Source organism: Bidens hawaiensis, unplaced genomic scaffold (genome assembly GCF_021521415.1).
Source record: "Bidens hawaiensis isolate Kalapana, Puna unplaced genomic scaffold, B.hawaiensis_p1.1 tig00041330_1, whole genome shotgun sequence".
NCBI classification, from domain to species: domain Eukaryota; kingdom Viridiplantae; phylum Streptophyta; class Magnoliopsida; order Asterales; family Asteraceae; genus Bidens; species Bidens hawaiensis.
Genome location: NW_027497325.1, coordinates 110,270 through 136,501, shown reverse-complemented (window position 1 = coordinate 136,501; position 26,232 = coordinate 110,270). Strand labels below are relative to the sequence as shown.

Sequence of the window (26,232 nt, the reverse complement as noted above, 5' to 3'; positions counted from 1 at the left end):
ATGAAAATTTCCATACAGTTTCAATCTCCTCTCATTTTTGTCTAAGCTTCATCAGTTGACATGTGGTTGTCAAATCACAACTTCATGATGAGATTGGTCTCAAACTCATCTTGACGATTAGATTTTAGCTCAATCTTATATTGACAATGAGATTTGAGACCATGTGTTATGTTCTTGTTAGACGTTGAATCTCATCGTAAAGATGAGACTCAGGTGGACCATTTTGGAAATTTAGCAAAAGTGAGGGACATTTTTTTACTCTTTCTTAAAAATGGACCATTTTAAACGACTAATTTGATTAAACTAAGAGACCAGTTAGTAAATAGTCAGAAAAATGCATCAATGTTACACCTAGTTATAACAATACCTAACCCACATAGAATATTTAAAATGAAAAAAGAACATCATGCCTCTCATTCTAGCTCGGTAAATTTCTCTTTGGTTGTTACTCAAAGAAATGATTGAATGGCTCATCTCTTAACTTCATGCCCATTTATGGTAAGATGTGTTTACGGATCATTCACCTCAAATGCATAGATCACACATGTATACCGCTCTAACAACTAATAAATGTTATATGACAGAGGTTAGATAATATTATGTTAGTATATATCCTAAGGTAGGGCAAGGCTAGCGGTCGTCAGAGGCACATAATTGTTTGGGCCAATTTTTTTTTTTTTTTTTTTTTTTGTATGTATATTTATCAAAAAAAAATTATAAAATAGATTTGGATCTTATTCTTCTTAAATATATTGGGTCTGAAACTTTTATTTATATTCATAATCCATTTATGCTATTGGGCTAAACTAAATTTAAAAATTGAAAAAAGGACGGTAATTGTCAATTAAATAATTAACTTATATATTTCGTTACTTGTTATGGTCTACAGACATTTTATTTCGTCTCGACTAAGGTATTTAAATTCTTCGTGACGGCCCAGATTATTTGGTCCCTACACGAGCACCATACATTTATGTAATACTCGTATAATATTTTAAATACCACACTTTTAAACAAAGATTATTATGTCAGAATAAATTATATTCGTAGATAAGATATGTTAAAAAATCTAAACGTAGATACTCAATAAAGAAGTACAACCGCGTAAGAACTAAAACAAAACAATCATAAAATATATTTGACACGTTTGGGAGCATGTGACTGACATAACTTGTGTACTAATGTGTACACCTGAAATTTCAACAACACTAGTTATGTTATTTATGTGGTTCAATAACTGCACATGCAAGTGGACGGCGTACAAATATCTTGAACTAGCTTTTTACCCTGTGTCTTGCGCCGGACAAGTTAGTAAAACTCGGACTGTGGTAAAACCCAAGTGTTGTCAGCCTAAGAATTGAGTCGGTAATTCGACGCGAATTCGGTCGGTTTTAGTAACGTGTGTTATTGTAGTGGGATTAAAACCAAATATAAAACAAAAAAAGTATAAAAGTTGAGGTGGACCAATAGGATGGTGTCAATCGGTAAAACTCGAGCGTTGGTAAAAATCGATGGTTGTCGATCCCGGAACTAAAACAAAAGAAAACACAAAAAAAATTGACGTTCACTCAGGTTTTCGTTACGATGACCGCCTAAAGAAACAAAAACAAACATTTCGGACCAGTCCGGTGCTGCCAAGTGGCCGAATAAGGCACTTGCGGCACCAAGCTTTCTACTTGTTATATAACTAGATTTTAACCCGGCGCAAAACTCAGACGGTGGTAAATCCAAGTGTTGTCGGCCCCAAGCATTGAGCCGATAAGTCGACGTGAATTTGGTCGATTTCTGTGACTTGTGTTGTTGTACCGAAATTAAGCCAAATATATAAACAAAAAATTATAAAAGTTGAGGTGGACCAATATGATGACGTCAGTCGGTAAAACTCGAGCGTTGGTAAAAGCAGATCGTTGTCGATCCTGTAACTTAAAAAAAATGACGTTCGCTCGGTTTTCATTACGTTCGTTGCGATGACTGAACTAAAGAAACAAAAACAAATTTTGCGGACCAGTCGGTGCCGCAAGTGGCCTAATAAGGCACTTGCGGCACCAAACTTTCTATTTATTATATATAATAATAATATATGATAATACATTCGTGTCAATTAAATTTTCTAAATCAAATATCCTGAACCAAACCATGAACGATCGACCTTTTATGTGTTATAGGTGTGATTTTCGGTCTAAATCTTTTCCAACTATTTGGTCAAGTTTGTTTTTAAACAATGCACAACCCATAATTAACTAGGTAGTATAAAACATTATATCTTGGAAAATACGTGTATTCACTAGTAAATATATAATTATCATTTGTACCATCACCCACACATGTATATACACAAAAACATGTGCATATAGGGATGCATTTTTCAAATCAAAAACTATTGAGAACTGTGAGAACCGCATAATACACTTGTACATACTACATTAAAGATGATCAAAGTAAGGGGAGAAAGAAAGTGTGACAGTTACTTAACTGTCTTATGATGAAACCTTAGGATTTTAGGACAAAAGTATCTTAATCGGAGCATGGACCTTTTGCATAGTGTCGACTTCATGTATAAAAATATTAATTATTGTTTGAGTCGATCCTCAGCTATTCTCTTCCCCGTTAATTAAAACCCCTTTCACTCACTAGCGCGCGCAACCCCATTCGTTGCGTTACTTGCTTCGAGTAAGATAATATGTATAAATATGATCGTTAATGAAAATAGAAATTTACGACGCATTTCAATTTTGTTATCTACTATTATAATAAATAAAAACATATTTGTGCCACTTGGCACCTAATTGCACTATATTTGTGCCACTTGGCAAATTTTTGTTCAATAATTAAAACATTTTTTTCTTTATCTAAATAAAATGATAATTAAAATTGGTAAATAGCTTCATAACCAACTCTTTCTTTAAATATGTTATTCCTATTATGAATTAATTATTTAGTAATTAATAATAGTAACTAATGTTGGTACATGTGTGTCAGTAGTTCATTGTCTAGCAGTTGTAATCGAGTCTGTAATGTAATTATGTTTAGTTTATGATTGTTTTGTAATACGCGAAGTTGTCAACAAGTTCGCTATGGCGAACTTGTTGAATCAGCGAAGTTATGGACAACTTCGCCAATGGCGAAGTTGTCGTGTATAAAACTGTTTCGCTGAAACAGTTTGGTTGTTGGTCGTTTAGGGTTTTGTTTCAGTGTGTTTCATATTGTTACGTGTCATCTTCTGTAATAGTGACCGTGAGTCACGTGTTCGGTTATCAATATAACGTGGTTGATTTATTGCTCGTGTGATTCTATCTCTACACTCGTAACTACCTGCGCAGGGATTCCGCACCTGCGTTGTTAGCGATATCCCGTGTACGATCCGTCCAGGAACCTACAATTGGTATCAGAGCCAATCGGCTCGATTGTGAGGTTCGGGATTTCACGCGGGTGTAGAAAACGTCTCGTTTGACCTATTCGCGGGACGTGTTTTTGTTGGGATTGAGTTTTGCTAGTGCTTGACAGTCATTTTCAAGCCTTTGCATTGATCGGGAGCTGCTGGATTGACGAAAACAGATCTGAACAAACTTCCCTGTTCATCGGGCGAAGTTACCGTTCATCGGGCGAAGTTACCATTCTTCAGGCGAAGTTGCCGTCGCTGGAATTAGGGTTTTTGGCGAAGATATAAGGATTAGCGAAGTTAACTACAACTTCGCTCACTTCATAAGTTCGCCTTAGCGAAGTTATCCGCAACTTCGCTTCATACCCAAGTTCGCTCAACTCATAAGTTCGCCAGAGCTAAGCGAAGTTATTTTTAACCTCGCCAAATTCAAGCGAATTTAAGATCTCAGCGAAGTTCTCTTTCAGCGAAGTTAACCTTCAAGCGAAGTTATTCTTAACTTCGCCTACTGAGCTGTTTTAATATTTTTTTTGTTTTTTCAGGTTTTTTCAGGTTTTTGCAAGGATGTCTTCGATCAACATCTCCGATTTGGTCAAGATGGAAGTAGAAGCGGGGTCTGCTACTAAGGCCCCGAGGCTGATGAAAGGAACTGACTTCGTGGCATGGAAAGACAGATTCATCCAATACATCAAATACCAGGATGCCAAAATGTGGGTGTGCATCCAGGATGGATATATCCCTCCAACTATGCAATACGAAGGCCGTGACGTAGTTAAGAAGTACAGCAAAATGGAGGACGAAGAAAAGAAAATGTACGAGGCCGAAAGCAAGGCCCATGCTGCGATAACAATGGCGCTTCCTCAAGAGGTTCTCCATACGTTCCGAAAGTACACTTCTGCAAGAGAGCTTTGGGATGCTCTTGAAAATAGATTCGAGGGGAATGTGGGTATCCGTGCATCGAAGGTAAAACTTTTGAAGACCCAGTTCTCCGTCTTCAAATTTTTGAAGAACGAATCGCTGGATGATATTATCACCAGATACTATCATCTAATGACAGAGCTTAGCAATTATTCGATTGCTTACCGAGAAGAAGAGATCGTTGAAAAACTTCTCGATGCTCTCCCACCGAAGTGGGAAATGTACACCGTTCTTATGAGGGAAGACAGAGACTTTCCTAATTATGATCTTGAAACGGCAGTGAATAAGCTCAGAACTTATGAGCTTAATATGGTTCGAAAAGAAACACCTACAGATCAGATACAAGACCCTGGTATGTATGGTGCAAAGGTTAACTCAGGCTCAAGTTCGAGGCCTGAATCTGCTGCTTATTACTCTAAAGGGGAGTCAGGTTCTGACTCGTCTCATGAAGGAAACGTTTCTGTAAACACGAATGGTGATGTATGTTTCGTTGCTGGAGGATCTAGTACTTCAAAGCCTCAAGCATCCACAAGTAGTTTTTCTGCAAATGCATCAAGCAATAGTTATTCCAAGATGCCTATGAGTGTAAAATCTGCTGAAGAGCAGTTTGCAGTCTATGCTTCATTTATTGCTTCCTACGAAAACTACATCCAGGGGAAGATTGTGGACCCTGCTGTACTAGATGAGGATTACGACCAGATCGATGCTGATGATCTGGAGGAGATGGACTTGCAATGGCAAATGGCAATGATTGTGAGGCGTGTGAAACGGTTTATGAACAAAACTGGGAGAAAGTTTGTAGGTGGTCGGCCTGGGTTCGACAAATCCAAGGTAAGGTGCTATAATTGTCAACAGTACGGGCACTTTGCCAAGGAATGCAGAAATGAGAGGGTTGAACGAGGACAAGGTCGGCCTACACAACATTCTGGAGTTAACAGAGAGATTAACGCCATGTTGACCAGAGAAGCAGGTGGGTACAACTGGAACCTGCATTCAAGTGGTTCTGGTGAGCAAGCAAACATGGCTGAGACTGAAGTTAAAGAATGTGAGAAGGTTGAAAAGGTTGATGGAACTGAGAAAGCTACTGAAGAAGAAACAGCTTTCATGGCAAATGACAAGGACACTCGCTCCGAGGTAAGTAATAAAAATATTTGTACTAATTGTGAAAATTTGTCTGAGCAACTAACAACTATGACTGATCAGTACGTCCGTTTAGATGCTGATTTTAAAACTATTAAAGAAGATCACCATTTTACTAAATCAAGAGAAAACAGTTATAAAATTAAGATTAAAGCATGTGAAAAGGACATTCAAAGCTTGAAAACTAAACTTGCTGAGAAAATTGACATAATTGATCTTAGTTACGAAGTTTTAGAAGAAAAAACTAAATTGATTGCTGATCGGGATAAACAGATTGCTGACCATCAGGTAAAGGTGGTGGAACTGAACCGCAAACTTGAGCAGTTCAGGAATTCCTCAACTATCCTTGATCACCTCGTGAGTGATCCAGGTACCTCTGCAAAGAGGGGAGGAATCGGATATCACGAAGTTCCACCACCCTTTAACCACAATTATACATATAATCCGAGTGTTCAGAAATCTGTTGATTTCGAGGTTACTCAGACAACTCCTATCAAGATTACAAGTGTAGAACCAAGTGTTAGCTGTGGCGAAACAAGTTCGCCTGTTTCTAGTGTGAATATTTCTGTCTCAAGTCCTGTCTCATCGGATTCGGATAAGATGTCCGAATCTGGTCAGACAAAAGAGAAGGTAGGTTTACCCACCGATGGAGATAAAAATAAAGTTTCAAAAAATAGTTCTCCACTCAATCCGTACGTCCCACCTTATGTGAGACGAACGGCTGGTAACACTGCCTCTACATCCAAACCAACGTTTGACAAGAAAATGGAGAGTCGATGTTGCTTTAGATGTAACAAGTTAGGACATCTAGTTGCAGATTGCCCTTTGAAACCGAGATTTAGATATGTAAAGCCAAATGAAACTGAGTATAAGCGTCATTTTGCTACTGCTAAAAATGGAAACTTTAAAAAATGCCAAAATGTATCGAATTCAAGTTTTCATAAAAACAAACCTCAGTTTTACAACCAAACCACAAGATATAACACTTTCAATTCTCAAAGGTTTGGAAGGCATTACACTCAATCTGCAGGGAGATTCCCTAACAGGACTTACAGAAATTATCCTGATGCTAACTTGAGAAAGCCAGGGTACGGGACGTATCGATCCAAGACCAATTGGTCTTGGGTCCCAAGATTCTAACTCTTTGTTTTATTGTGCAGGAACAGTTGAACAGGGCTGCCAACAATCTTTGGATTGTAGATAGCGGCTGTTCCCGACACATGACAGGCAACAAACACTTGTTGCAAGAGTTAAAACCTGTTCAGGGAGCTAGAGTTAGTTTTGCTGGTGAAAGCGGTGGAAGGATTACCGGTAGAGGAACTGTGTCAAATGGGAAGATGACACTTGAAAATGTAAATTTTGTGGAGGAATTAAAGCACAATCTGCTGAGTGTGTCGCAGATTTGTGATAAAGAATACACTGTCCATTTCACTAAGAATGAAGCGATTGTATTGAAGCCTGGTTTTCATATACCAGAAGAATGGATAGTAATGAAAGCTCCACGTGAAACGAATACGTACGTGATGGATATGAGGTCTACTGAAATGGCCACCGGAGAATCCTGTTTAATGACAAAGGCAAGCGAATCAGAATCAGAATTATGGCACAGGAGAATGGGACATATTCATCTTCGTAAGATGAACTTCATTGTCAAAAATGGGCTTGTGATGGGCGTTCCCTTAAAGAGTTTTAACTTTGAAGATAAATGCATTGCGTGCAAGAAGGGAAAACAACACAAGAAAAGCCATCTCACCAAGACGATCAACTCAATTGCTGGTACTCTAGAACTACTTCATATGGATCTCTTCGGTCCGGTGAATGTACAGAGTCTAGGCGGTACTTCTTACTGCTTGGTGATAACTGATGATTACTCACGATACTCGTGGGTATATTTTCTGAAAACGAAAGACGAGACGACTCAGCTGGTGAAGAATCTAATTACAAAAGTCGAGAACGTCATGAGTAAATCAGTTAAATTCATCAGAAGCGACAATGGGACAGAGTTCAAGAACTTTGAGATGGAAATCTTTTGTCTTCAGAAGGGTATTGAGCATCAATACAGCGCTCCGTATACTCCACAACAGAACGGAGTAGCTGAAAGGAAGAACCGAACGTTGATTGAAGGAGCCAGAACTATGCTGGCAGACTCAAAGCTTCCTGTGATGTTCTGGGCTGAAGCAGTTGCTACAGCCTGCTATGTTCTGAATCGGGTGTTAACCGTTAAGAGACTTGGAAAAACTTGTTACGAGCTTATGCACGGAAGGAAGCCCAACTTGTGCGGTCTTGAACCTTTTGGGTCTCCTTGTTCGATTTTGAAGACTAATTCGAAATTTGGTGAAGTAGCTGATGAGGGAATCCTAGTCGGTTATGTTGTTGGGACTCCCAACAGACGGGTCTTCAATACGACAACTTGCAAGGTGGAGGTGGTTTGTAACACCGACATTACTAGTTACCAACCGCCAAAACCAAGCAATGGACCTGCTGAGCTGTTTGACTATGTTAAACTTTTTAAGTCATTTAACGTACCTACTTTGGAAATTTCTGAAGAAGACGAAAGAGCAGTGACGAAGATGATATTTGATGAGGAAGAGGAGGTAGTGCAACATCAGATGACAGAAAAATCTCAGCCTTCCACATCAAACCCTATCGATACCCCTGCGGCCTCAACTGAAGATGAGTTTATTAATCCTTTTCACTCTCAGCCTGAAACTACCATAGATGAGATCTCTTCAAACTTGGAAGACAATTTACATGTCGGTGCTGTTCCGACCACGAGAATTCACAAAGATCACCCATTGGAGAATATTATAGGTGATGTGTCCTCCGGTGTACAAACCAGAAGTAGCTTGAATGAGCACACCTGTGTTTATACAAGCATAAAAGAAACGGGTATAATGAATGAATGTTTGTACTCCTGCTTTATAAGCCAAATTGAACCAAAGAATTATCAAATGTCTTTAAAGGACAGCTCGTGGGTCGAAGCCATGCAAGAAGAGTTGGCTCAGTTCGAAAAAATGGAAGTTTGGACTTTGGTTGAAAAACCAAAGAATGTGCATGCTATAGGCACGAAATGGGTGTTCAAGTGCAAGAGAGATGAAAAGGGGATTATAGTGAGAAATAAGGCGAGGCTGGTTGTTAAAGGTTTTAATCAGCAAGAGGGTATTGACTACAATGAGGTTTTCGCTCCTGTTGCCCGGTTAGAAGCGATTAGATTGTTTTTGGCGTTTGCTGCATCTAAAAAGATGAAGGTGTTTCAGTTGGATGTGAAGAGCGCGTTTCTTAACGGGAAAGTTGATGAGGTTGTGTTTGTTGAGCAACCTCCGGGTTTTCCTGACCCAGACTTTCCGGATCACGTATACAGGTTGAGCAAGGCGTTATATGGGTTACATCAGGCACCTCGTGCCTGGTATTCAAAGTTATCGGACTACTTGCTGGAAAATGGTTTTGAAAGAGGATTGATTGACAGTACGTTGTTTGTGAAGAGAGAAGGATGTGACTTCTTACTGGTTCAAGTCTACGTGGATGATATCATTTTTGCTGCATCAAGAGTATCCATGTGTCAGGATTTTGAGGCTGTCATGAAGAAACGATTCGAGATGAGTGCTATGGGTGAACTAACCTTCTTTCTAGGATTGTAGGTTGATCAGAAGAAGGATGGGATGTTCATTCATCAAACAAAGTATGTTCATGATGTGCTGAAGAGATTCAAGATGGAGGACAGTTCTCCATATGACACCCCAATCTGCGTCAATCACAAATTGGGCGCTGAATCAGATGGTGACGCAGATGTGGACCCTACTCTGTATCGGGCGATAATAGATATGGCTGCTGTTGGAGGTGCTGGAGGTGATGATGGTGATGAGCAACGACAATTCTTTCCAGCCCATAACCAATATATCACTTTGGATCCAGACGCACGAGGCGTTGAAGACTATAGGGAGATTATCACATTTCTCCAACGATCACGAGTTTTTCACGCGATCACTAATACACTACCCATATCTCTGCCCAACATTCAAGATTTCTGGCAGACGGTGTATTATGATTGCAGACCTGAGCCTCCAGTGATGCGAGCAACTGTCAATGGTCAAGACATACAGTTTTCCTCGGAAGACATACGGTTGGCTCTGCAGTTCGGTGATGAAACGAGAGACGACCCAACGGAGTTCGTAGCTCCTTTCCGTGACGGAGCTTACTTAAGGATGGGTTATTCGGGTCCGCTGGGGGACTCGCAGAGGAGGAAAGGCTTTCTGCTGGATCAATGGCGCTTTCTGATGCATGTGTTAATAGTATGCATGTCCGGCAGAAAGGCAGGAACAGACGGGATGGGTGCGACGATGCAATCGGCCATGATTGCGCTGACTTACAACCGCAGATATTCTTTTAGTCAGCTAATCTTTTACGAGATTGATCGTCAGAGACGGGCGACGGCGCGCGAGCGATTTATTATGTATCCTCGATTTCTACAAATGATTATTAATCATGTCGCTCCGTCTATACCGCAAAGACGCCCTATCAGATACGTTGAGTGCGTAACAAAACGTATCTTTGCTCAGTGCAGGACGTCGAGCACTCGTAGCAACCCTGAGCGGCGTCCAGGCATACTCCACTTTTCGGGTATCTCATCAACCCGGCGTATGTTCCTGCAGGAGGGGACGAGTTCAGGGATCCGCAACCACATCAGGCGGCAGCACCTCATGCTGTATCAGCTGCGCCTGTTGTATCTTCTGCTGCTGTGCCAGCTACTATATCTCAGGCTGTGTCCACTGCTGAACACGTTGATCTAGATGCTGCTTTTAGTGGACATGGTTTGTTTGATATGGATGTCTCGGGTCCTCAGTTTATGGATGTTACCAGAGCAGCTACTTCGGTAGCTGACTCTGATCTAGACGAGACGTTTGCTGAGGCAAGAAGACTTATGGTGTCTCGGGAACGGACTACGGGAAAGAGGCCGAGAACTGTGGAGGAGGATGAGGATGAAGTGGATGAAGAGGAGGCAGTACAGATTGTGCTAAGACGTTCAAGAAGAGAACAGAGAGGTATAGGTTCGGGAGCTGGAGAATCTTCAAGGCTAGTACGTTTTGCTCCACCTGCCTTATCTGGTATGTCTCTTATTCCTACTACAGCACAGGTTACAGCGATCGAGACATCGGCACCAACAGTTGTGTCTCTACCACCACAACCGCTTAATCCACCGGTGGTAGTTGCACGGTTTGTGGAGTCGACCATCACTTCTACTGCAGGGTTACCAAGAGTACCACCTGCGGTCACTTCTGCTGATGTACCACCAACTCCATTGCCTACTTCAGATACCGAGAGGATTCTTTCGCTAGAGCGGATTGTTGCTGAACAGTCAAAGACTATTGACCGCCTAGTTGAATCCAATCGACTACAAGCTGCTCTCCTGGTTGAACATGGAAGAATAATAGACGCCTTCAAGGATTACTTGGCATCTCAGGGGGAGACGACGTGTAGGGGCGATGAGTTGAGAACGAAAAGACGAGAAGATCATGACGATGATCCCAATGCACCTTCCGGTGCAGGTGATGAGCTGCCAAGAACCTCTCAGGCTCTTGGGGCTTCCACAACTGAGGGGGAGTCTACAAATGCAGCTGGTGATGATGTTGTAGTTGAGGATGACGACGCTGATGTTGATGACGTTATCGATGCTTTGAAGGAGTTGGATGAGGAGGAGGACGATGAGTTGATGGATGATGACGACGTGTTGCCTATGGATGAGATTGAGAAGATTGGAGAACAGATTAATGTGGAAGATGTATTAGAAGAAGGTGAAATTGTGGATGATTCAGTGGAACATGAGATTCCAGCTGTTGAGAGATCAGAATTGGGGGATGAGAGCGTGATAGAAGAGACTGTATGGGAGGAGCAGCCGAACTGGAAAGAAGGCTGTGCTCAGTGGTTTGTTAAAACCAAGAAGCCTGCAGTGCCAACGATGTTCAGAAAGACTTATAATATAAAGGGCTATGCAGAGTCAAAGAAAGGAATCATATGCTGGTTGTACGACAAAGAGCTGAAACTATTTGTGATCAAACGGTACGACGGCATTCAGTACTTTAAGAGATTGTTGAGATCTCTGAATTCCTTACCAGAATGTGAGGTGAAAGATTTAGCGAGATTGGGGCTGATCAATAGAAGCAATGATGATATGGCAAGAATCATTGAGAAGATCGTATGGAAAGAAGCCATTAAAGACAAAAAGTTTGAACTGCTAAAGCCTCAAAAAGGAAAGTTGATAGAAGACAAAGATCGTGGAATGAGGGCTGACGGCAAACCATGGATGGTTATGAAGTATAAACCAGTCCGTCATTTGAAAGAAGTACTGATGAAAGTTATGCCCAAGAACGTCCTAAAAGATTTAAAATGGTGGTACGTGGATTGTGAGACAGCTGAGGCGGTAATGGAAGATGAGGATGAACAAGAAGTACTTCGGGTGTACGACCCGATGCATCTTGTTAATCTGTCGCAGGCTGATTTGAAAGTGCTCAACGAGAAGAAGATCTTCTACATTCCTGCTTGGAAGGATCAAGCTAGGAAATATCAAGGGGTAGTGTCGGTATGTGTGAGAGAAGGGGCGCACGCGTAGAGGTGAAGATTACAAGACTCAAGATTTGAAGATCAAGATATGAAGCTACTGCCAAGGGGGAGTCTGTTGGTACATGTGTGTCAGTAGTTCATTGTCTAGCAGTTGTAATCGAGTCTGTAATGTAATTATGTTTAGTTTATGATTGTTTTGTAATACGCGAAGTTGTCAACAAGTTCGCTATGGCGAACTTGTTGAATCAGCGAAGTTATGGACAACTTCGCCAATGGCGAAGTTGTCGTGTATAAAACTGTTTCGCTGAAACAGTTTGGTTGTTGGTCGTTTAGGGTTTTGTTTCAGTGTGTTTCATATTGTTACGTGTCATCTTCTGTAATAGTGACCGTGAGTCACGTGTTCGGTTATCAATATAACGTGGTTGATTTATTGCTCGTGTGATTCTATCTCTACACTCGTAACTACCTGCGCAGGGATTCCGCACCTGCGTTGTTAGCGATATCCCGTGTACGATCCGTCCAGGAACCTACAACTAATAATAAGGGTGTATCATTATAAGATAATATAATTATAATTGTAATTTTTGAGCCTTCAAGAATGTATCTTCATCGGACATGACTCACATGAGGACATATTATTCTTTCATGAATCATCATCATCATTATTTAAAAAACAAGATTAGAGTACTTAGCTTAAAAAATCAATGGCCGGTTTTTATCATTTAAATATTACAGTAATCTCTATAATTAATCATATTATATATACAAGTGCCCTGTTCAAAATTAATTTGAAGTAAAAAAATTGTGAGAATCAAATAAACACTTATACAGCATGCATTAAAAATATAATCAAATGTAGAGAAAGAGGGTATATATGTCTATATTTGTGCCATTTTGCAAGCTTTTATTTTCAATCATTAAGGGTATGTTTGGCATGAAGTTTTTAGGAGCTACAAGCTTCAAGCTTTTAAGAAAAAACTCATACTCAATTAAAAGCTCTGTTTGGTTCAAGGAGCTTGAAGCTTTTAGGTCATGAGAAAAAGCTTAAAGCTTCTACTAGTAACGTTTAGAAAGAGCTACAAGCTTTTAGTATGATAATTTACTTAAATAACCTTCCAAAATAAATACATTTACTATTATTGATTTTAGTTATGCCAATTTTAGTAATTTTATACGTTTTATTAAAAGCTCCAGCTACTCTGCAAAACATCTAAATATATCTAAAGAGCTACAGCTTCCAGCTACCAGCTACAGCTTCCAGCTAACAGCCAACAACTTCCAGCTACAGCTACCAGCTAGTTTTACCAAACATACCCTAAAACTCTTTTCTCTAAAAAAAATCAAAATTGGTATATGGGTATCCCGTAACCAACCATTTTTTATAAAAACAAATTATATTAATTTCCAAATAACTTATAACACACATGCTGACTTTTCGTGCCTCCCTAAATCATATCTTATGTAATTGACTTTCTCCCTAAATGACATACACACAAAAAAATTACAGTTTGAAATCTTATCAGGAGAATCAAAAATCAGTCACATAATCTCAAGCTATTCAATTTATCAATTCTCAGTTATGTCGATTTATCTGTAAAGACTTTCATGATTTCTCCAAAACTCGATAATAAACATCTAGGGTTTATGATTTGTTTACAAGTTTGATTTTGGTTGGATTTATGATAATCTAGGTTAACGTATTAAATTTCTTACAATACTATTGAATTTGTTAAATAGTATTTTTCTAATTTCTATCACTATATATGTGTTTTTATTGATGATTATGTTACATCTGCTCATATCAATAGATCTTTGAACTCATAAGGTTTTCATGTAATTTTCAAATTGGGAAAAAAGTTGATGAGACTTTACAAACTTAAAATATTACACTTATGACTAATTTTGAGAACCGATAATGATGCATTTGTAGAATATGTCTACTTTGTTGATTTTACTGATAAACTGTGTAATAATTTGTCTTTTTTTTATATCATAAACGAAATAGGGTTACGGATCTATGTATTACGAATTATTTATGTAACTAACTTATTTGCAAAGTTAACGTACATTATTTATTGTAAAAAGTATATGAGTAAATAAATATATGTATTCATTTATGGATAATCATATGTATTTCATAGTTTAGTATGAGTAGCTTTTTTGTTAAGGTTATATTGGGTTGTCCATTTATCATAATCATATGATCGATCATCTTTTTGGTAATTTCTCATATTTTGTTTGTAAATCAAACATATATAATTTAATGTTACTAGCATAAGCAAATACACCTCTACAAACTTTTTCAATAAGACCAAGTTTTTAGGGTTGTGACGTATCTTGAAAAACTTTATATGGAAAACATGTTATATTATGTATGAATCAAAATATTTGATTAATGATATTATTTTCTTATATAATTCAGGTGTTACCAGCTAGGCATACACAATCATATAAATAAATATTTTTTTAAGATTTTTGATAACTTTATCATAATTCTTTTTCTATTTTGTAATTTGTAATTTATTCAACTTTATAAATTGTTTATATTCATTTATTAAAATCAAAATATTATCTATCCAACCCGTGTATCACACGGGATGCTAACATAGTAGAGAGGATAAAAGAAAACAAAAACATAACCTGGGCTAACATTTTAACACGACCCATTAATCAAAACAAAACTAATTGGGCCTCTCGTCTAAGTCTTGTATTCATATCATCAAATCTCTCTAATTGTGAGGTAGAGGTGCACATTCCGGTTAACCGGTTAATTATTTGGCGGGAATAACCGGTTAGACATGTTAATCGGGTTGGGTACTAACCGGTTTTGAGAAAAGAAACTCCCTACCTGGTATAACCGGTTTCAGGTATAACAGAATCAGTTAACCAGTGAATAACCCAAAAAAACTCAGTTTTTCTATAAAAATAACAAAAAAAATTCGGTTAACTGGTGTGTAACCAGTTACGAAAATTAATAATATAAACCGGTTTCTAACCAACGGTTAGGACCTGGTATAAACCACTTAGTGGTGGACCGGTTAGATTTCCGGTTAGAAATCGGTTAGCGATTGTATAAAATAGATCAATGTATCGAAATGTATTCTATTTGTAGTTTTAGATATTGTATAATTAAGATATGTATTTGGTTTGGATCAAATACAAATTAAATGAACGTGTTAACTGTGCGAATCATGTATTGTAATTATATATACAACAAAGTTAATTATAGTGTAGTGTAATTACTTACATAATTACCCTATATGTATATACAATTATACTACTTAACTCGCACAATTAACACGTATTTTTAGTTTGCATGTTAACTTTCCCCTGCATGTATTTAATAAATAATACATTGTATTATGAATTAATATTATGAATTAATTCATGAGAAAGTGGTATTTTTCCGGGATTTACTCTATCGTTCCTATTCCCAATTATGGGGCAAACACAACCTTTTTATTCAATTTTTTCATGTGTACCCGCAACCACATTCATATATCATAGTTATAATAACCTTTTTTAAAAGTATCAAACTTTTGATTTTCTATCTTTTATTGATTTTCAATAAATAACTTGTTAACTTGTTTATCAACTTTCTTAAAACCAGTTTCTTAATTAATTTTTTATTTTATTTTATATTAAGGTTATTTTTATACTAGTGCCCACTTTGAAATTTCAATCATGCATTTGAGATAATTGTCTTTATGACGATAAAGATAAGGTGGATCATTTGTTACATCGATGTCTTAGGTGTCATGTAACCACTAAAGTCTCAATCACCCAACATGTTTCAACTTAGACTTGTTAAACATTTACTAATTTTCCAACAGTTTAGGAGATGCTTGCTAATTACAATGCATGTTCCCTCAATTAAATGTTGATTGATTTTATGACTTAGGTTAACCATGCATGACTTCAAAAATAATTTATCAGATAACCAACGGCTTCGCTAAAATACCTATGATAGGGAACCCATAGTTCATTTGTTAGCGCAAGTGGCCCCCACTTCCCACACCCCCTATGTGAGGTGGTTGTCGCGGGGCCGGAAGGGAGATTGTGGTGTTGTGTTTGTTTCCATTTTTATTTTCCGTTTACTTTATTTTCCTTTTTATTAAAAATATATAAAATAAGTTTCTTTCCTTTTATGGTTTGTAAAATTTATAAAAAGAATGTAAAATTTAATAAAAATTAAAGATTCGCGAAACTTTTGAAAGTTATAGAAACAAAATAGTTTATTTATTATAAGGTTTGTACATTTTTGTTAAGTAATTTATTAAATTGAATATTCAATATAAAAAAATAGTTTATTGTAATAAATAATATGGTTATGAAATAAAAAACACAAGATGACAGACTGACAGTGATGTGGAAATGTAAGGACGTTCGTGAAACATGATAGATTTTGAGGTTAACATCATGTTTTTCTTAAGTATTGATTCACTATTGATGTGATATATCACTGAACACGTTCATGAGCGTTTTTCATAACTTGCGTTTCTTATGCTCCTCAAGATAAGAACAAGAACATATATATGGCCGACAACTCTGAATCAAACTATAAGAAAACGACGTCATTAAATATCCATATCAATAGAATGTTTAATGTTACGTATGTTGGTTGACGCCTAAATATAGTATGTTTTTTCGTCAATAACCGACTATCATCATATACCTTTGCCAAATATATTAGATTTGTGAAGTTGTTGAATATATAAAGAGTTTGATTAATTATGTCATGGCCATGCACAGAGAACAGGCCCCTTGAGAGGTGGTCTTAAAAACGAGCCGCAAATATGGTGCACCTAAAATTTAGGGCAATCAATTTAACCATAACCTGGGCCCTATATCCTCATTTTGTTTGTGCCCAGTTTTTACATAAAAAAAGATAAAAGACCTGTTTCTATTTAATGTAAGTTAATATCAAATAGTGTGTTTGATTTTTTTGAATTTTTGTTCTTTCTTTTGTAATTTATCAAATTACATGTACTTTATTTCATGGTCGTCTCAACTAAGGATAACTGTTTTCGGTACGGGTACCGATTACCGGTACGTCAGTAGTCGGTACGAATCGGTATAAAGTTTTGAGTTTTCGGCATCGGTATGATACTGATATTTCTCGAATTTTGCACGAAATACCGGTAACCGAACTGATACCGGTACTGTACCGATACCGAACCGAATATTTCGGCACCGGTACATGTACCTAATATTTCCGAATTTTGGGATCGGTACCGGTACCATCCCGAGCTCATCGCTAGACGATAAACCCTTTTGGAGGCCTAAAATAAAACGAGAATCTGGGGTCCTTTTCAAATCTTTATTGTTACAAACTAAAACAACTAATCACGAATATGTTTTTATTTTCAAATAAATTAACGATCATTTTCATCTTATATGTTTTTGTTCTAACTTGAACATTTATCCATTATCTTTTTATAACCAACCTAAAAAATTAGAGGCCTTATTGAAGTGAAGGTATAAAGCCTTAACTAGATTTTACCCTCTAAAGACGCCCTGCTTTTTTTACATTTTACTTTATCAATTTATTTATGATGTGATATATGTTTTAAGTTTTAACCTTAGAACATGTGTATACGGGGTTTTTTAAAAAAATATTTTTAAATAAAAATTGTAAAAATTAGATAATCACGTATATAGTTATATGCAATAACGGAGCCATGAATTTTATTTTTCAATGAGTTAAAATTTTTTTTTCAATTAGTTAAAATTTTACGGTGTTCATATGTCTATATCACCAATTATGTATAAATGTAACAATTTATAAAGATGTTAGTATGGTATAAAATAAATGTTTCTAAAGTATGAGTAAATATATAATCTGATTACATAGAAGATATATATGTAGATGTTTTTGAGCCTTTGCAATATGATAGTTAACAAGTTTATTCATTTTAAAATGATTCAATAAAAGTGAATGCCTTTAGGAATATTATTATTTGCGAAAGGAGTCATCAAGATAAGTTCAATGTCAATATCCTGGGAACAAATTGTTTTTAAGAGTCCACATCTTGTCATAGTCACGTGAGCACGTGATCTCCAAATGGTGCAAATTAATCCGTACAACTTACTTTCACTGACAATATTAGTATTTAATCACAAGCATTATTTTATAACAATAAAGATGAATAAGTTAATCTGTAAGTTGTCTGTAACAATTATTAATTTTTAAAGATGTATCATACACATTTTTGTATATGATTTTTAAAAACTGAAAAGCAAAAAATTACACAATTCTATCAACATATTCGAGATACCGAGAGTTGAGTGAGTTGTAATCGGAAATGAAGAATCAAATTAATAGCGAACATAGTCAAACTCTAAAAGGATTAAGAGCCCCTTACACATGGGATTTCAACTTCACCTTATTTCCTTTGTACCTTCAAACTGTTCATAAATTGTAGAATTCATATAATACTAGACCTTATATGTATGCAACTGTAAGCATACTTAAATCACATAGTTTTGTATTACAAACATTTGAAACAATCACAGTATAGAGTTTTTATACAAAATATAAAATAAAATAAACCATATATATAATTAAGCTTATTCATTGTTACATTATAATCACTTACTTATTTTCAACTTTAACACCACTAAAATTTCAAACTGTATTTCATTGCAGTTTTTTTCTCAATATTAAAACTAAATGATTTAAATGTCAAGTGGAAGGTAACTATGAAGAGAAAAAAAAAAGAGGCAATTGATAATAACTGTTTTCAATAAATGTTTAATTCATGTAACTTAGTTTTAAACATTAATATATTTTTTATAAAAATAGAACAATATTAATATTTAGTTAATCTAGAAAAAAATGAAAGTAAACATTAAGTGGTTATTCTTTTCACAAGAGAAAGTTGGTTGTATAAAATATAATTCTTTAATCTATAAATTTCATAATCACATAAAATAAATACAAAATATATATATATATATATGAGTTAAAAAAAAAAGCTAAACTTTTAGGGGTGGATCCCCATTCCCCAAAGTCCACCATTAGATTTAATTTGGGCCTAAACAACAAACAAATGTACTCCATTAGGGCTCTATAAACAGTTAAACCACCTACTAAACCCCAAACCCACCTCTATGATATCACCATCAATTCCAAATGACATAAGCACACCACAAAACCCAAAACAGATCACAAAAAACCTGTATACAGTTTAAAACAGTAGTTACAAGTACCATTACTCCATTTGCCGGCTCCCACCGAGTCCACTCTTATATTATTATTATTATTATTATTATTTCTCTCACATCTGTCGATTGCTTTATATGTTTCAACAATTGTCCATTCTTATTGGACGCTGTGTCTCAAAAACTATCTTTTAAAGTGTTTGGGTGAATTTGATTTGAATGGCGAGGACCTCACAGAAGAAGAATGTATCATCAACAGAAACGAAACCGACCAAACCGGTTACTAGCAAAGCTAAGAGAACGCGTAAAACGGTTCAAAGAGATTCGCCTCCGCAGCGAAGCTCAATTTACCGAGGCGTAACAAGGTACAATCTATGATTGTTATTTTTATACGACTTAGTTTTTTTTTCTAGGAAACATAAAATCATTTCTTTTAACTCAAAACATGTAAACAGACGAGAAGTTGCGCGGGATCCCACTTTTGAATAGCAAAACTGATCCGAAAAGCTTGTTGCCAATTTGCACTGTGTATCAATGTGAATATTATTTTTTAATTTTAGTTGAGATAGTTTTTTAGAAACGTAAAATAATTTCATTAAAATAAAATGTTTAGAATGAGGTGGCATGTAATCGGACAACAAGTTGCGCCGTAACCCTTTTTTGAATAGCAAAGGCTGATCCATAAAGGGCTAGCAGAACAGCTTGTTGCCAATTTGCATTATGTATCGATGTAAAGTTGTAAACACTACTTTTTTAATTGAGATAGTTTTTTGGTAAATATTAATGTTTAATTTGATGATATTGATTTGTGTTTATTGAATGTGAAGGCATCGGTGGACTGGTAGATACGAAGCTCATTTGTGGGATAAGAATTGCTGGAATCAGTCACAGAATAAAAAAGGACGACAAGGTTTTTAGTTGTTAAATCGTGATTAATTTTTACTTGTGTGATTCGGTTTTGTTTAATTACTGATTTGAATTTTGTTTTCAATGGCTGGTTCATGGAAATGGTGGTGATTTGCTGATCCATATAGTATATTTAGGTAAGCTTATTAGCTTGGCTTTAATTAGGGACCAAACCACTAAACCGAACTGTTTTATTAGGTCTACTGGACAGGCTAAACGGTTCAAAATGGTTCGGTTTGGTGGTTTGCATGTGTCATAAAACAGCCAAATGTTTTTTATTCTTTTAAGTATTAAGGGGTTTAAGGGAAAAAGTGTAAAAGAGTTAGGACCACTAAATCGATTAAATTAATAATCTATCCTCATTATAATTGAAGTTACGTGTTATAAGTGTTAAGATTCTAATATGGTTATTCGTGAAAAAATATATTTAAATTTTCTTTAACCCATATAGATTAAAGAAAAGTTGCCTTTCAAATATATCAGCCGGTTTAGTTTACTTTGTTAGTTTTAAACCGTAAACCAAACTTTAAAAGACTAATACTGAACCGGCTGATTTAGCTCGGATCAGATAATTTCGGATAATTTTTACTCTTCAACATCCATGTCAATATGCATTAATATCCGGATGTATATCCAAATTTCGTGAGTCATATTAAATTATAATAGTATAATAAAAAGTGGGAAAAGTTGTTTGAATTCAAAATGATGTTCAAAAATACAAATTTGAACTTATCCAAAATGATGATATTTAGGGGCTTACGACGGTGAAAAAGCCGCAGCACATGCGTATGACTTGGCAGCATTGAAGTATTGGGGACAAGATACCACCCTCAATTTTCCTGTAATTATTATTATTATTATTATTATTATTTTATTTTATAATTTTTATTGTATTTACCATTTTTTTCTCTAATTTAAACTCCTAGTTATTTATTTTTATAAACACGAATTAGTAGTTTTTTTAATAGTTATGTTACATTATATCGCAGCTCGGAACGTACAAAGACGAGCTTCAAGAAATGGAGAGTTTGTCAAAAGAGGAGTATATTGGATCGCTACGAAGGTAAAATAATCGATGCAATATTTTAAAATCGACCATTTTGTCTTTGAATAGTTTGTAATGTTCCTTTATTTCGTACAAGTCACACACATACCAATTATTTTAGGTATATTCATAAGTCATTGTCCATGTCAACACGAAATATTTTGTCTAGAATGTTTATATTTTTCAAAACATTTTCTCTATAAATATAATATAAAGTAAATACTAATGTACATAACCACTAATGGCTAACCTCATCTTCATTAATATAAAGTTGATATGAAATTGTTAACATGGGACCAACCTATTTGGTAGAGGCAGGTATTTTTTTAGATAAGAGGTCTCAAGTTCAGATTTGTTGTTCTGAAAACTATAAAGTAGACGTAAAAGCTATTGGATTTTAATAATTCTAATATTTTATCTATTGGCCTTAGTAAATTAGTAAATGTTTACAGACAGTCCCAGGTTTAAACGTATTTTTCTTTAGCAATCTCGTAGTAACTCAAAAGTAACCCTGTTGGCCTTTTTGATAACGTGGAAAATACGTATGGGATTGCTGAAGGAAAATTTTATTATAGTACTTGAGACTGTCTGTAAACATTTCCTAAGTTGGAACTGACTATTTGTAATTTGTAAACGGGTTTTTATGTAATTTTGGTCGCAAAATTTTTTTGCTTCCTATCTAATTATTATTAATGTTACGATAGAAAAAGTAGCGGTTTTTCACGAGGAGTTTCAAAATACAGAGGTGTAGCAAGGTATTTTATTTTTTGTCCATTGATTTTTGGGAGGTTGATAACGATAGTCTTGTGGTATAAATGTATAATTATAAGTTTTTTATTGATGATATTTAACATGTAGGCACCATCATAATGGTAGGTGGGAGGCTCGTATTGGAAGGGTTTTTGGCAATAAATATCTTTATCTTGGAACATACGGTAAATTCTTATTTTACATCTTGTTATTTTATCCCATCAAAATCAAAAGTTGCTTACCTACAAATGAAAAATACAAAACCCAAAATTATATTATTTTAAATGTGTGACATATGACTTTTTTTTATTTGTTATCAAACTCTAAACATCCCATTCAAAACTATTGGACTTATTGATAAACAATTACCCTATTATAATTTATTCGGTGTATCTGGGAATTTATGTATCCTGGTCGAGCTGGAAAAAAAATATCCCTTTACCCTTAATAAACTAAATAATGTAAAATGTTTTTTCTTAAAGACGATTAAAGGTATATCGGTAAACATAATAATTAGCAAAATTATAGTATTAGAATGAGTTTATCATTGCAGTACGCTTATAAGTGTTCAGGTTTTTTAAATATTATAATATTGGGAATTCTTATTGTGTTTCGGAAAAAAACGTGTCCTGACTGGGCGCCCACATTGGCTCTCCTTGGGGCCGCTTATTTTTGAAAAATTGATTGGTTTGAATAAAAAAAATCTGTTTATTAGTAAAAAAAGAATTGGAAAGTTGAAGAGGTATGTACCCGCCTCAACACCAAGCAAGGCGGGTCAACCCACAAGATAAAGACATTATGAAGTCACAAAGCCAAAACCCAGGCGCATCGCGCATACAAAACATGCTCAGGCATCATATGCTCGCGCATCACATATGCGCGCGGCGCATATCGCATGCTCTTGCACATCACATATGCTCGCACGTCACATATGCGCGTGGCGCACCAGCGCGCGGCGCATATCACACGCTCGTGCATATCACACCTGCGCATGAAATATCTGCGCGTGAGAATAAAAAGAAGACTTCGCGCATTCTCAGGATGGGCGCATATCACACGTACACATAATCAACCTCGTCCTTATCCAAATCAGGATCAGGGCAACCTTGATTGTGCACGTCAGACACTCTTCTAGAAGGCATCTTTTTAAGGAGTAAGAATATGCTGATGTTGACAGCTGCCAAATGAAAGGTCGACAACTCAGCATGACACATGTGCTACCACATGATTACAACCAACGAGAAAGCGCCAGGTGTCCCAGAGGACACGTGGCGCAGTGCGATTGGAGGAGGCCAACGAGGCTGAGCCCAGCCAGTGGAAACCCTAGCACTATAAATACAGCATCAACTCCACTTTGATGACATTCATTCACACTCAATCATTGACAGTTACAAGCAGTGATATCACATTCAATCATATTGAATTGTATTCACTCACAGTCAATTACAGAAAACACACAGTCACATAATCAAGAGTATTCAGCGATTCAGCAATACTCTTGAGATTTCACTGACTCACACTTTATTATCTTCTCCACAAAGATACTGATTCTCACGCCGGAGGGTTACCCCAAAGAGGACCCCTCTGTCCCTTTCTGAGGGGTAAGTGACGGCGCTGTTCATTTTTGTAGGTGGAAGAACACGGATTCAAAGGAACCATCGGTGAAACAGTTTAATCATACCCGAGGAAAGTAGATCTGCTACCAGTGAGTAGATCCACGTTTCTTCATTGGCGCCATCCGTGGGACAAATGCTCAAAGACATCGAGGAAACCCTTCAGCGCCTAACGGAGGTTAACATGAAGCTCAACCCGAGCAAATGTACTTTCGGCGCAGAAGAGGGGAAATTTCTTGGTGTAATGGTCACTAAGGATGGTTTCAAGGTGAACCCTGAAAAGGTGGAAGCCATCCTTGACATGCCTTCACCATCCACCATGAAAGAGGTTCAGAAGCTGAATGGTAGATTGGTGTCAATCAACAGGTTCCTAGCGAACCACGCCAGCAAATCTACTCCATTCGTTAACACCTTGAGGAACTGTTTGAAGAAGAGCCAATTCAAGTGGACGCCTGAGGCTGAGCAAGCTTTCACTGAGATAAAAGAATGTCTCATTAAATTGCCAGCGCTCACAGCTCCACTTCCTGGCGAGACCCTTACATTGTACCTGTCAGCTGGAGACCGCCGCGATCGGCGCAGTATTATTGGTGGATCGCAAGGGGATACAAACGCCGATATACTATGTGAGTCGGGTGCTCACAGACCCTGAGACGCGCTATTCCATAATGGAAAAGTTAGTTTTGTCACTAACACACGCGTCGCGCAAGCTCCATAGATACTTCAATGGTCATCCTATTGAAGTTCTGACTGGTTACAACATCCAGCAAGTCTTGCGACGCCCCGCGCTCTCCGGAAGGCTGACAAAGTGGGCGCTGGAATTAGGTGAACACACGATCACTTATAAGCCCCGTCCAGCGATAAAGGGTCAAGTTTTGGCGGATTTCATCACGGAAATCCCAGACTGAAAGATTGAAGAAGCTCAGCGCGAGGTAGATCCTCCGCGAGCAAATGATGAAGAAGATGTTTGGAGGCTATTCACTGATGGAGCCTCCAACAGCGAAGGGTCCGGCGCAGGCCTCAAACTGATGGACCCTGATAATCGTGAATATACTTATGCTATCAGGTTGGACTTCAAGAGTACCAACAATGAGGCTGAGTATGAAGCCCTGCTGGCTGGTCTGCGCATCGCGCGCAAGTTTGGGGTTAAAAGACTAGAGGCGCATGTTGATTCTTACTTGGTAGCTGCTCAGGTCAACGGCCTATATGACGCCAAGGAGAACACAATGCCTCTGTATCTAGAGCAGGCAAAAAAGCTCGTTGAGCAGTTTGACTTCTTCAGAATCATACACATCTCGCGCAGCGAAAACAAGTCCGCTGACGCGTTGAGTAAAATGGCATCAACTAATTTTGATCACTTTGGCAAAGATGTCAGGGTGGAGGTAATGAGCAGCCCGTCAGTGCAAACGCAATCGGTCCTTGTAATTCATACAACCCCTTCATCCTGGATAACTCCAATAACAGAATTCCTGATGAAGGGGAAGTTACCGGACGATCGCGCACAGGCGAGAAAGATAAGACACAAGGCACAGAACTATGAATTACTTGATGGTACATTATATCGGCGCTCTTATCTTGGACCGCTCATGAAGTGCCTGGATGCTGAAGAAGCAACCTATGTGATTAGGGAGATTCATGAAGGAATCTGTGGAATTCACGCTGGCCCGCGCATGGTGGTTGCCAAGGCGATGAGCTCAGGCTACTATTGGCCAGGCATGTACTTGGATGCGCTAAAAGAAATCCAAAAATGCAAGGCATGTCAGAGCTACGCGCCAAACACCATGCGTCCAAAGAACAACTTGATTCCAGTCACCTCCGCATGGCCTTTCCACAAATGGGCCATTGATATTGTAGGGCCCCTGCCGCAAGCGCAAGGGCGAGTGAAATTTTTGGTAGTGGCGATAGACTATTTCACAAAATGGGTTGAGGCCAAGCCACTAGCAAAAATCACAGCTGAGGCGATGAAGCAATTTATCTAGAGCCACATCATTTGCCGTTTTGGCCTTCCCATGGAAATTGTGAGCGACAATGGCAAACAATTCACTGACAGGAAGATATCAAGCTGGCTCAGAGAATTGCACATCAACCAAATCTTCACATCCGTCTACCACCCTCAGGGGAATGGTCAAGTGGAGCGCGCGAATCAAAGTTTGCTAAATGGGCTGAAGAAAAGGTTGGAGGGAGAATCCCATTCTTGGGTCGAAGAGTTACCTAATGTCCTGTGGGCGCACAGGACATTAAGCAAAACTAGCAATGGCGAATCCCCGTTCAGCCTAACCTATGGGACAGAGGCTATGATCCCAGCAGAAATTGGATGCCCATCCCATAGGGTACTCATGATGAGCAAAACTGATAACGAGCGCGAAAGAAGATTGGACCTTAACTTGCTTGAAGGGCGCAGAGAAGCGGCTATCATTAATGAAGCCAGATACAAGAAAAAGCTGGAAAAATATTATAATCAGCGCGTTAAAGAATGCCACTTCAAGAAAAATGATTTTGTCCTTCGAAACAATGAAGCTAGTCGCGCAATACCCCCAGGAAAAATGTCCCCCAATTGGGAGGGACCTTATCAAATTTCAGAAGATTTGGGGAAAGGCGCGTACGCTTTAAAAGATTTGAATGGAAAAAAGATACCGCGCTCGTGGAACGCGGCACAACTTAGAAAATGCTTCATGTAAAAGTTCAAATTTGTAATCAAGGCTTTTAAGCCATCATGAATGATGATTCGCGCTATCTTTCAATATTTGTCGCGCTATCTTTCAATA

General features: G+C 37.4%; 1 protein-coding gene across 1 annotated transcript; it reads left to right on the top strand.

Moving 5' to 3' along the window:
• Positions 1 to 19,330: 19,330 nt before the first annotated feature.
• LOC143592879 (AP2-like ethylene-responsive transcription factor At1g16060) lies at positions 19,331 to 22,274 on the top strand. The gene is made up of 7 exons (XM_077072676.1): positions 19,331 to 19,521; positions 19,984 to 20,066; positions 20,191 to 20,199; positions 20,815 to 20,903; positions 21,052 to 21,125; positions 21,812 to 21,862; positions 21,966 to 22,274. Exons 1-7 carry the CDS (start codon positions 19,376 to 19,378, stop codon positions 22,147 to 22,149), a joined length of 636 nt encoding a protein of 211 aa, XP_076928791.1. The 5' UTR covers positions 19,331 to 19,375; the 3' UTR covers positions 22,150 to 22,274.
• The last annotated feature ends 3,958 nt before the right edge of the window (positions 22,275 to 26,232 follow it).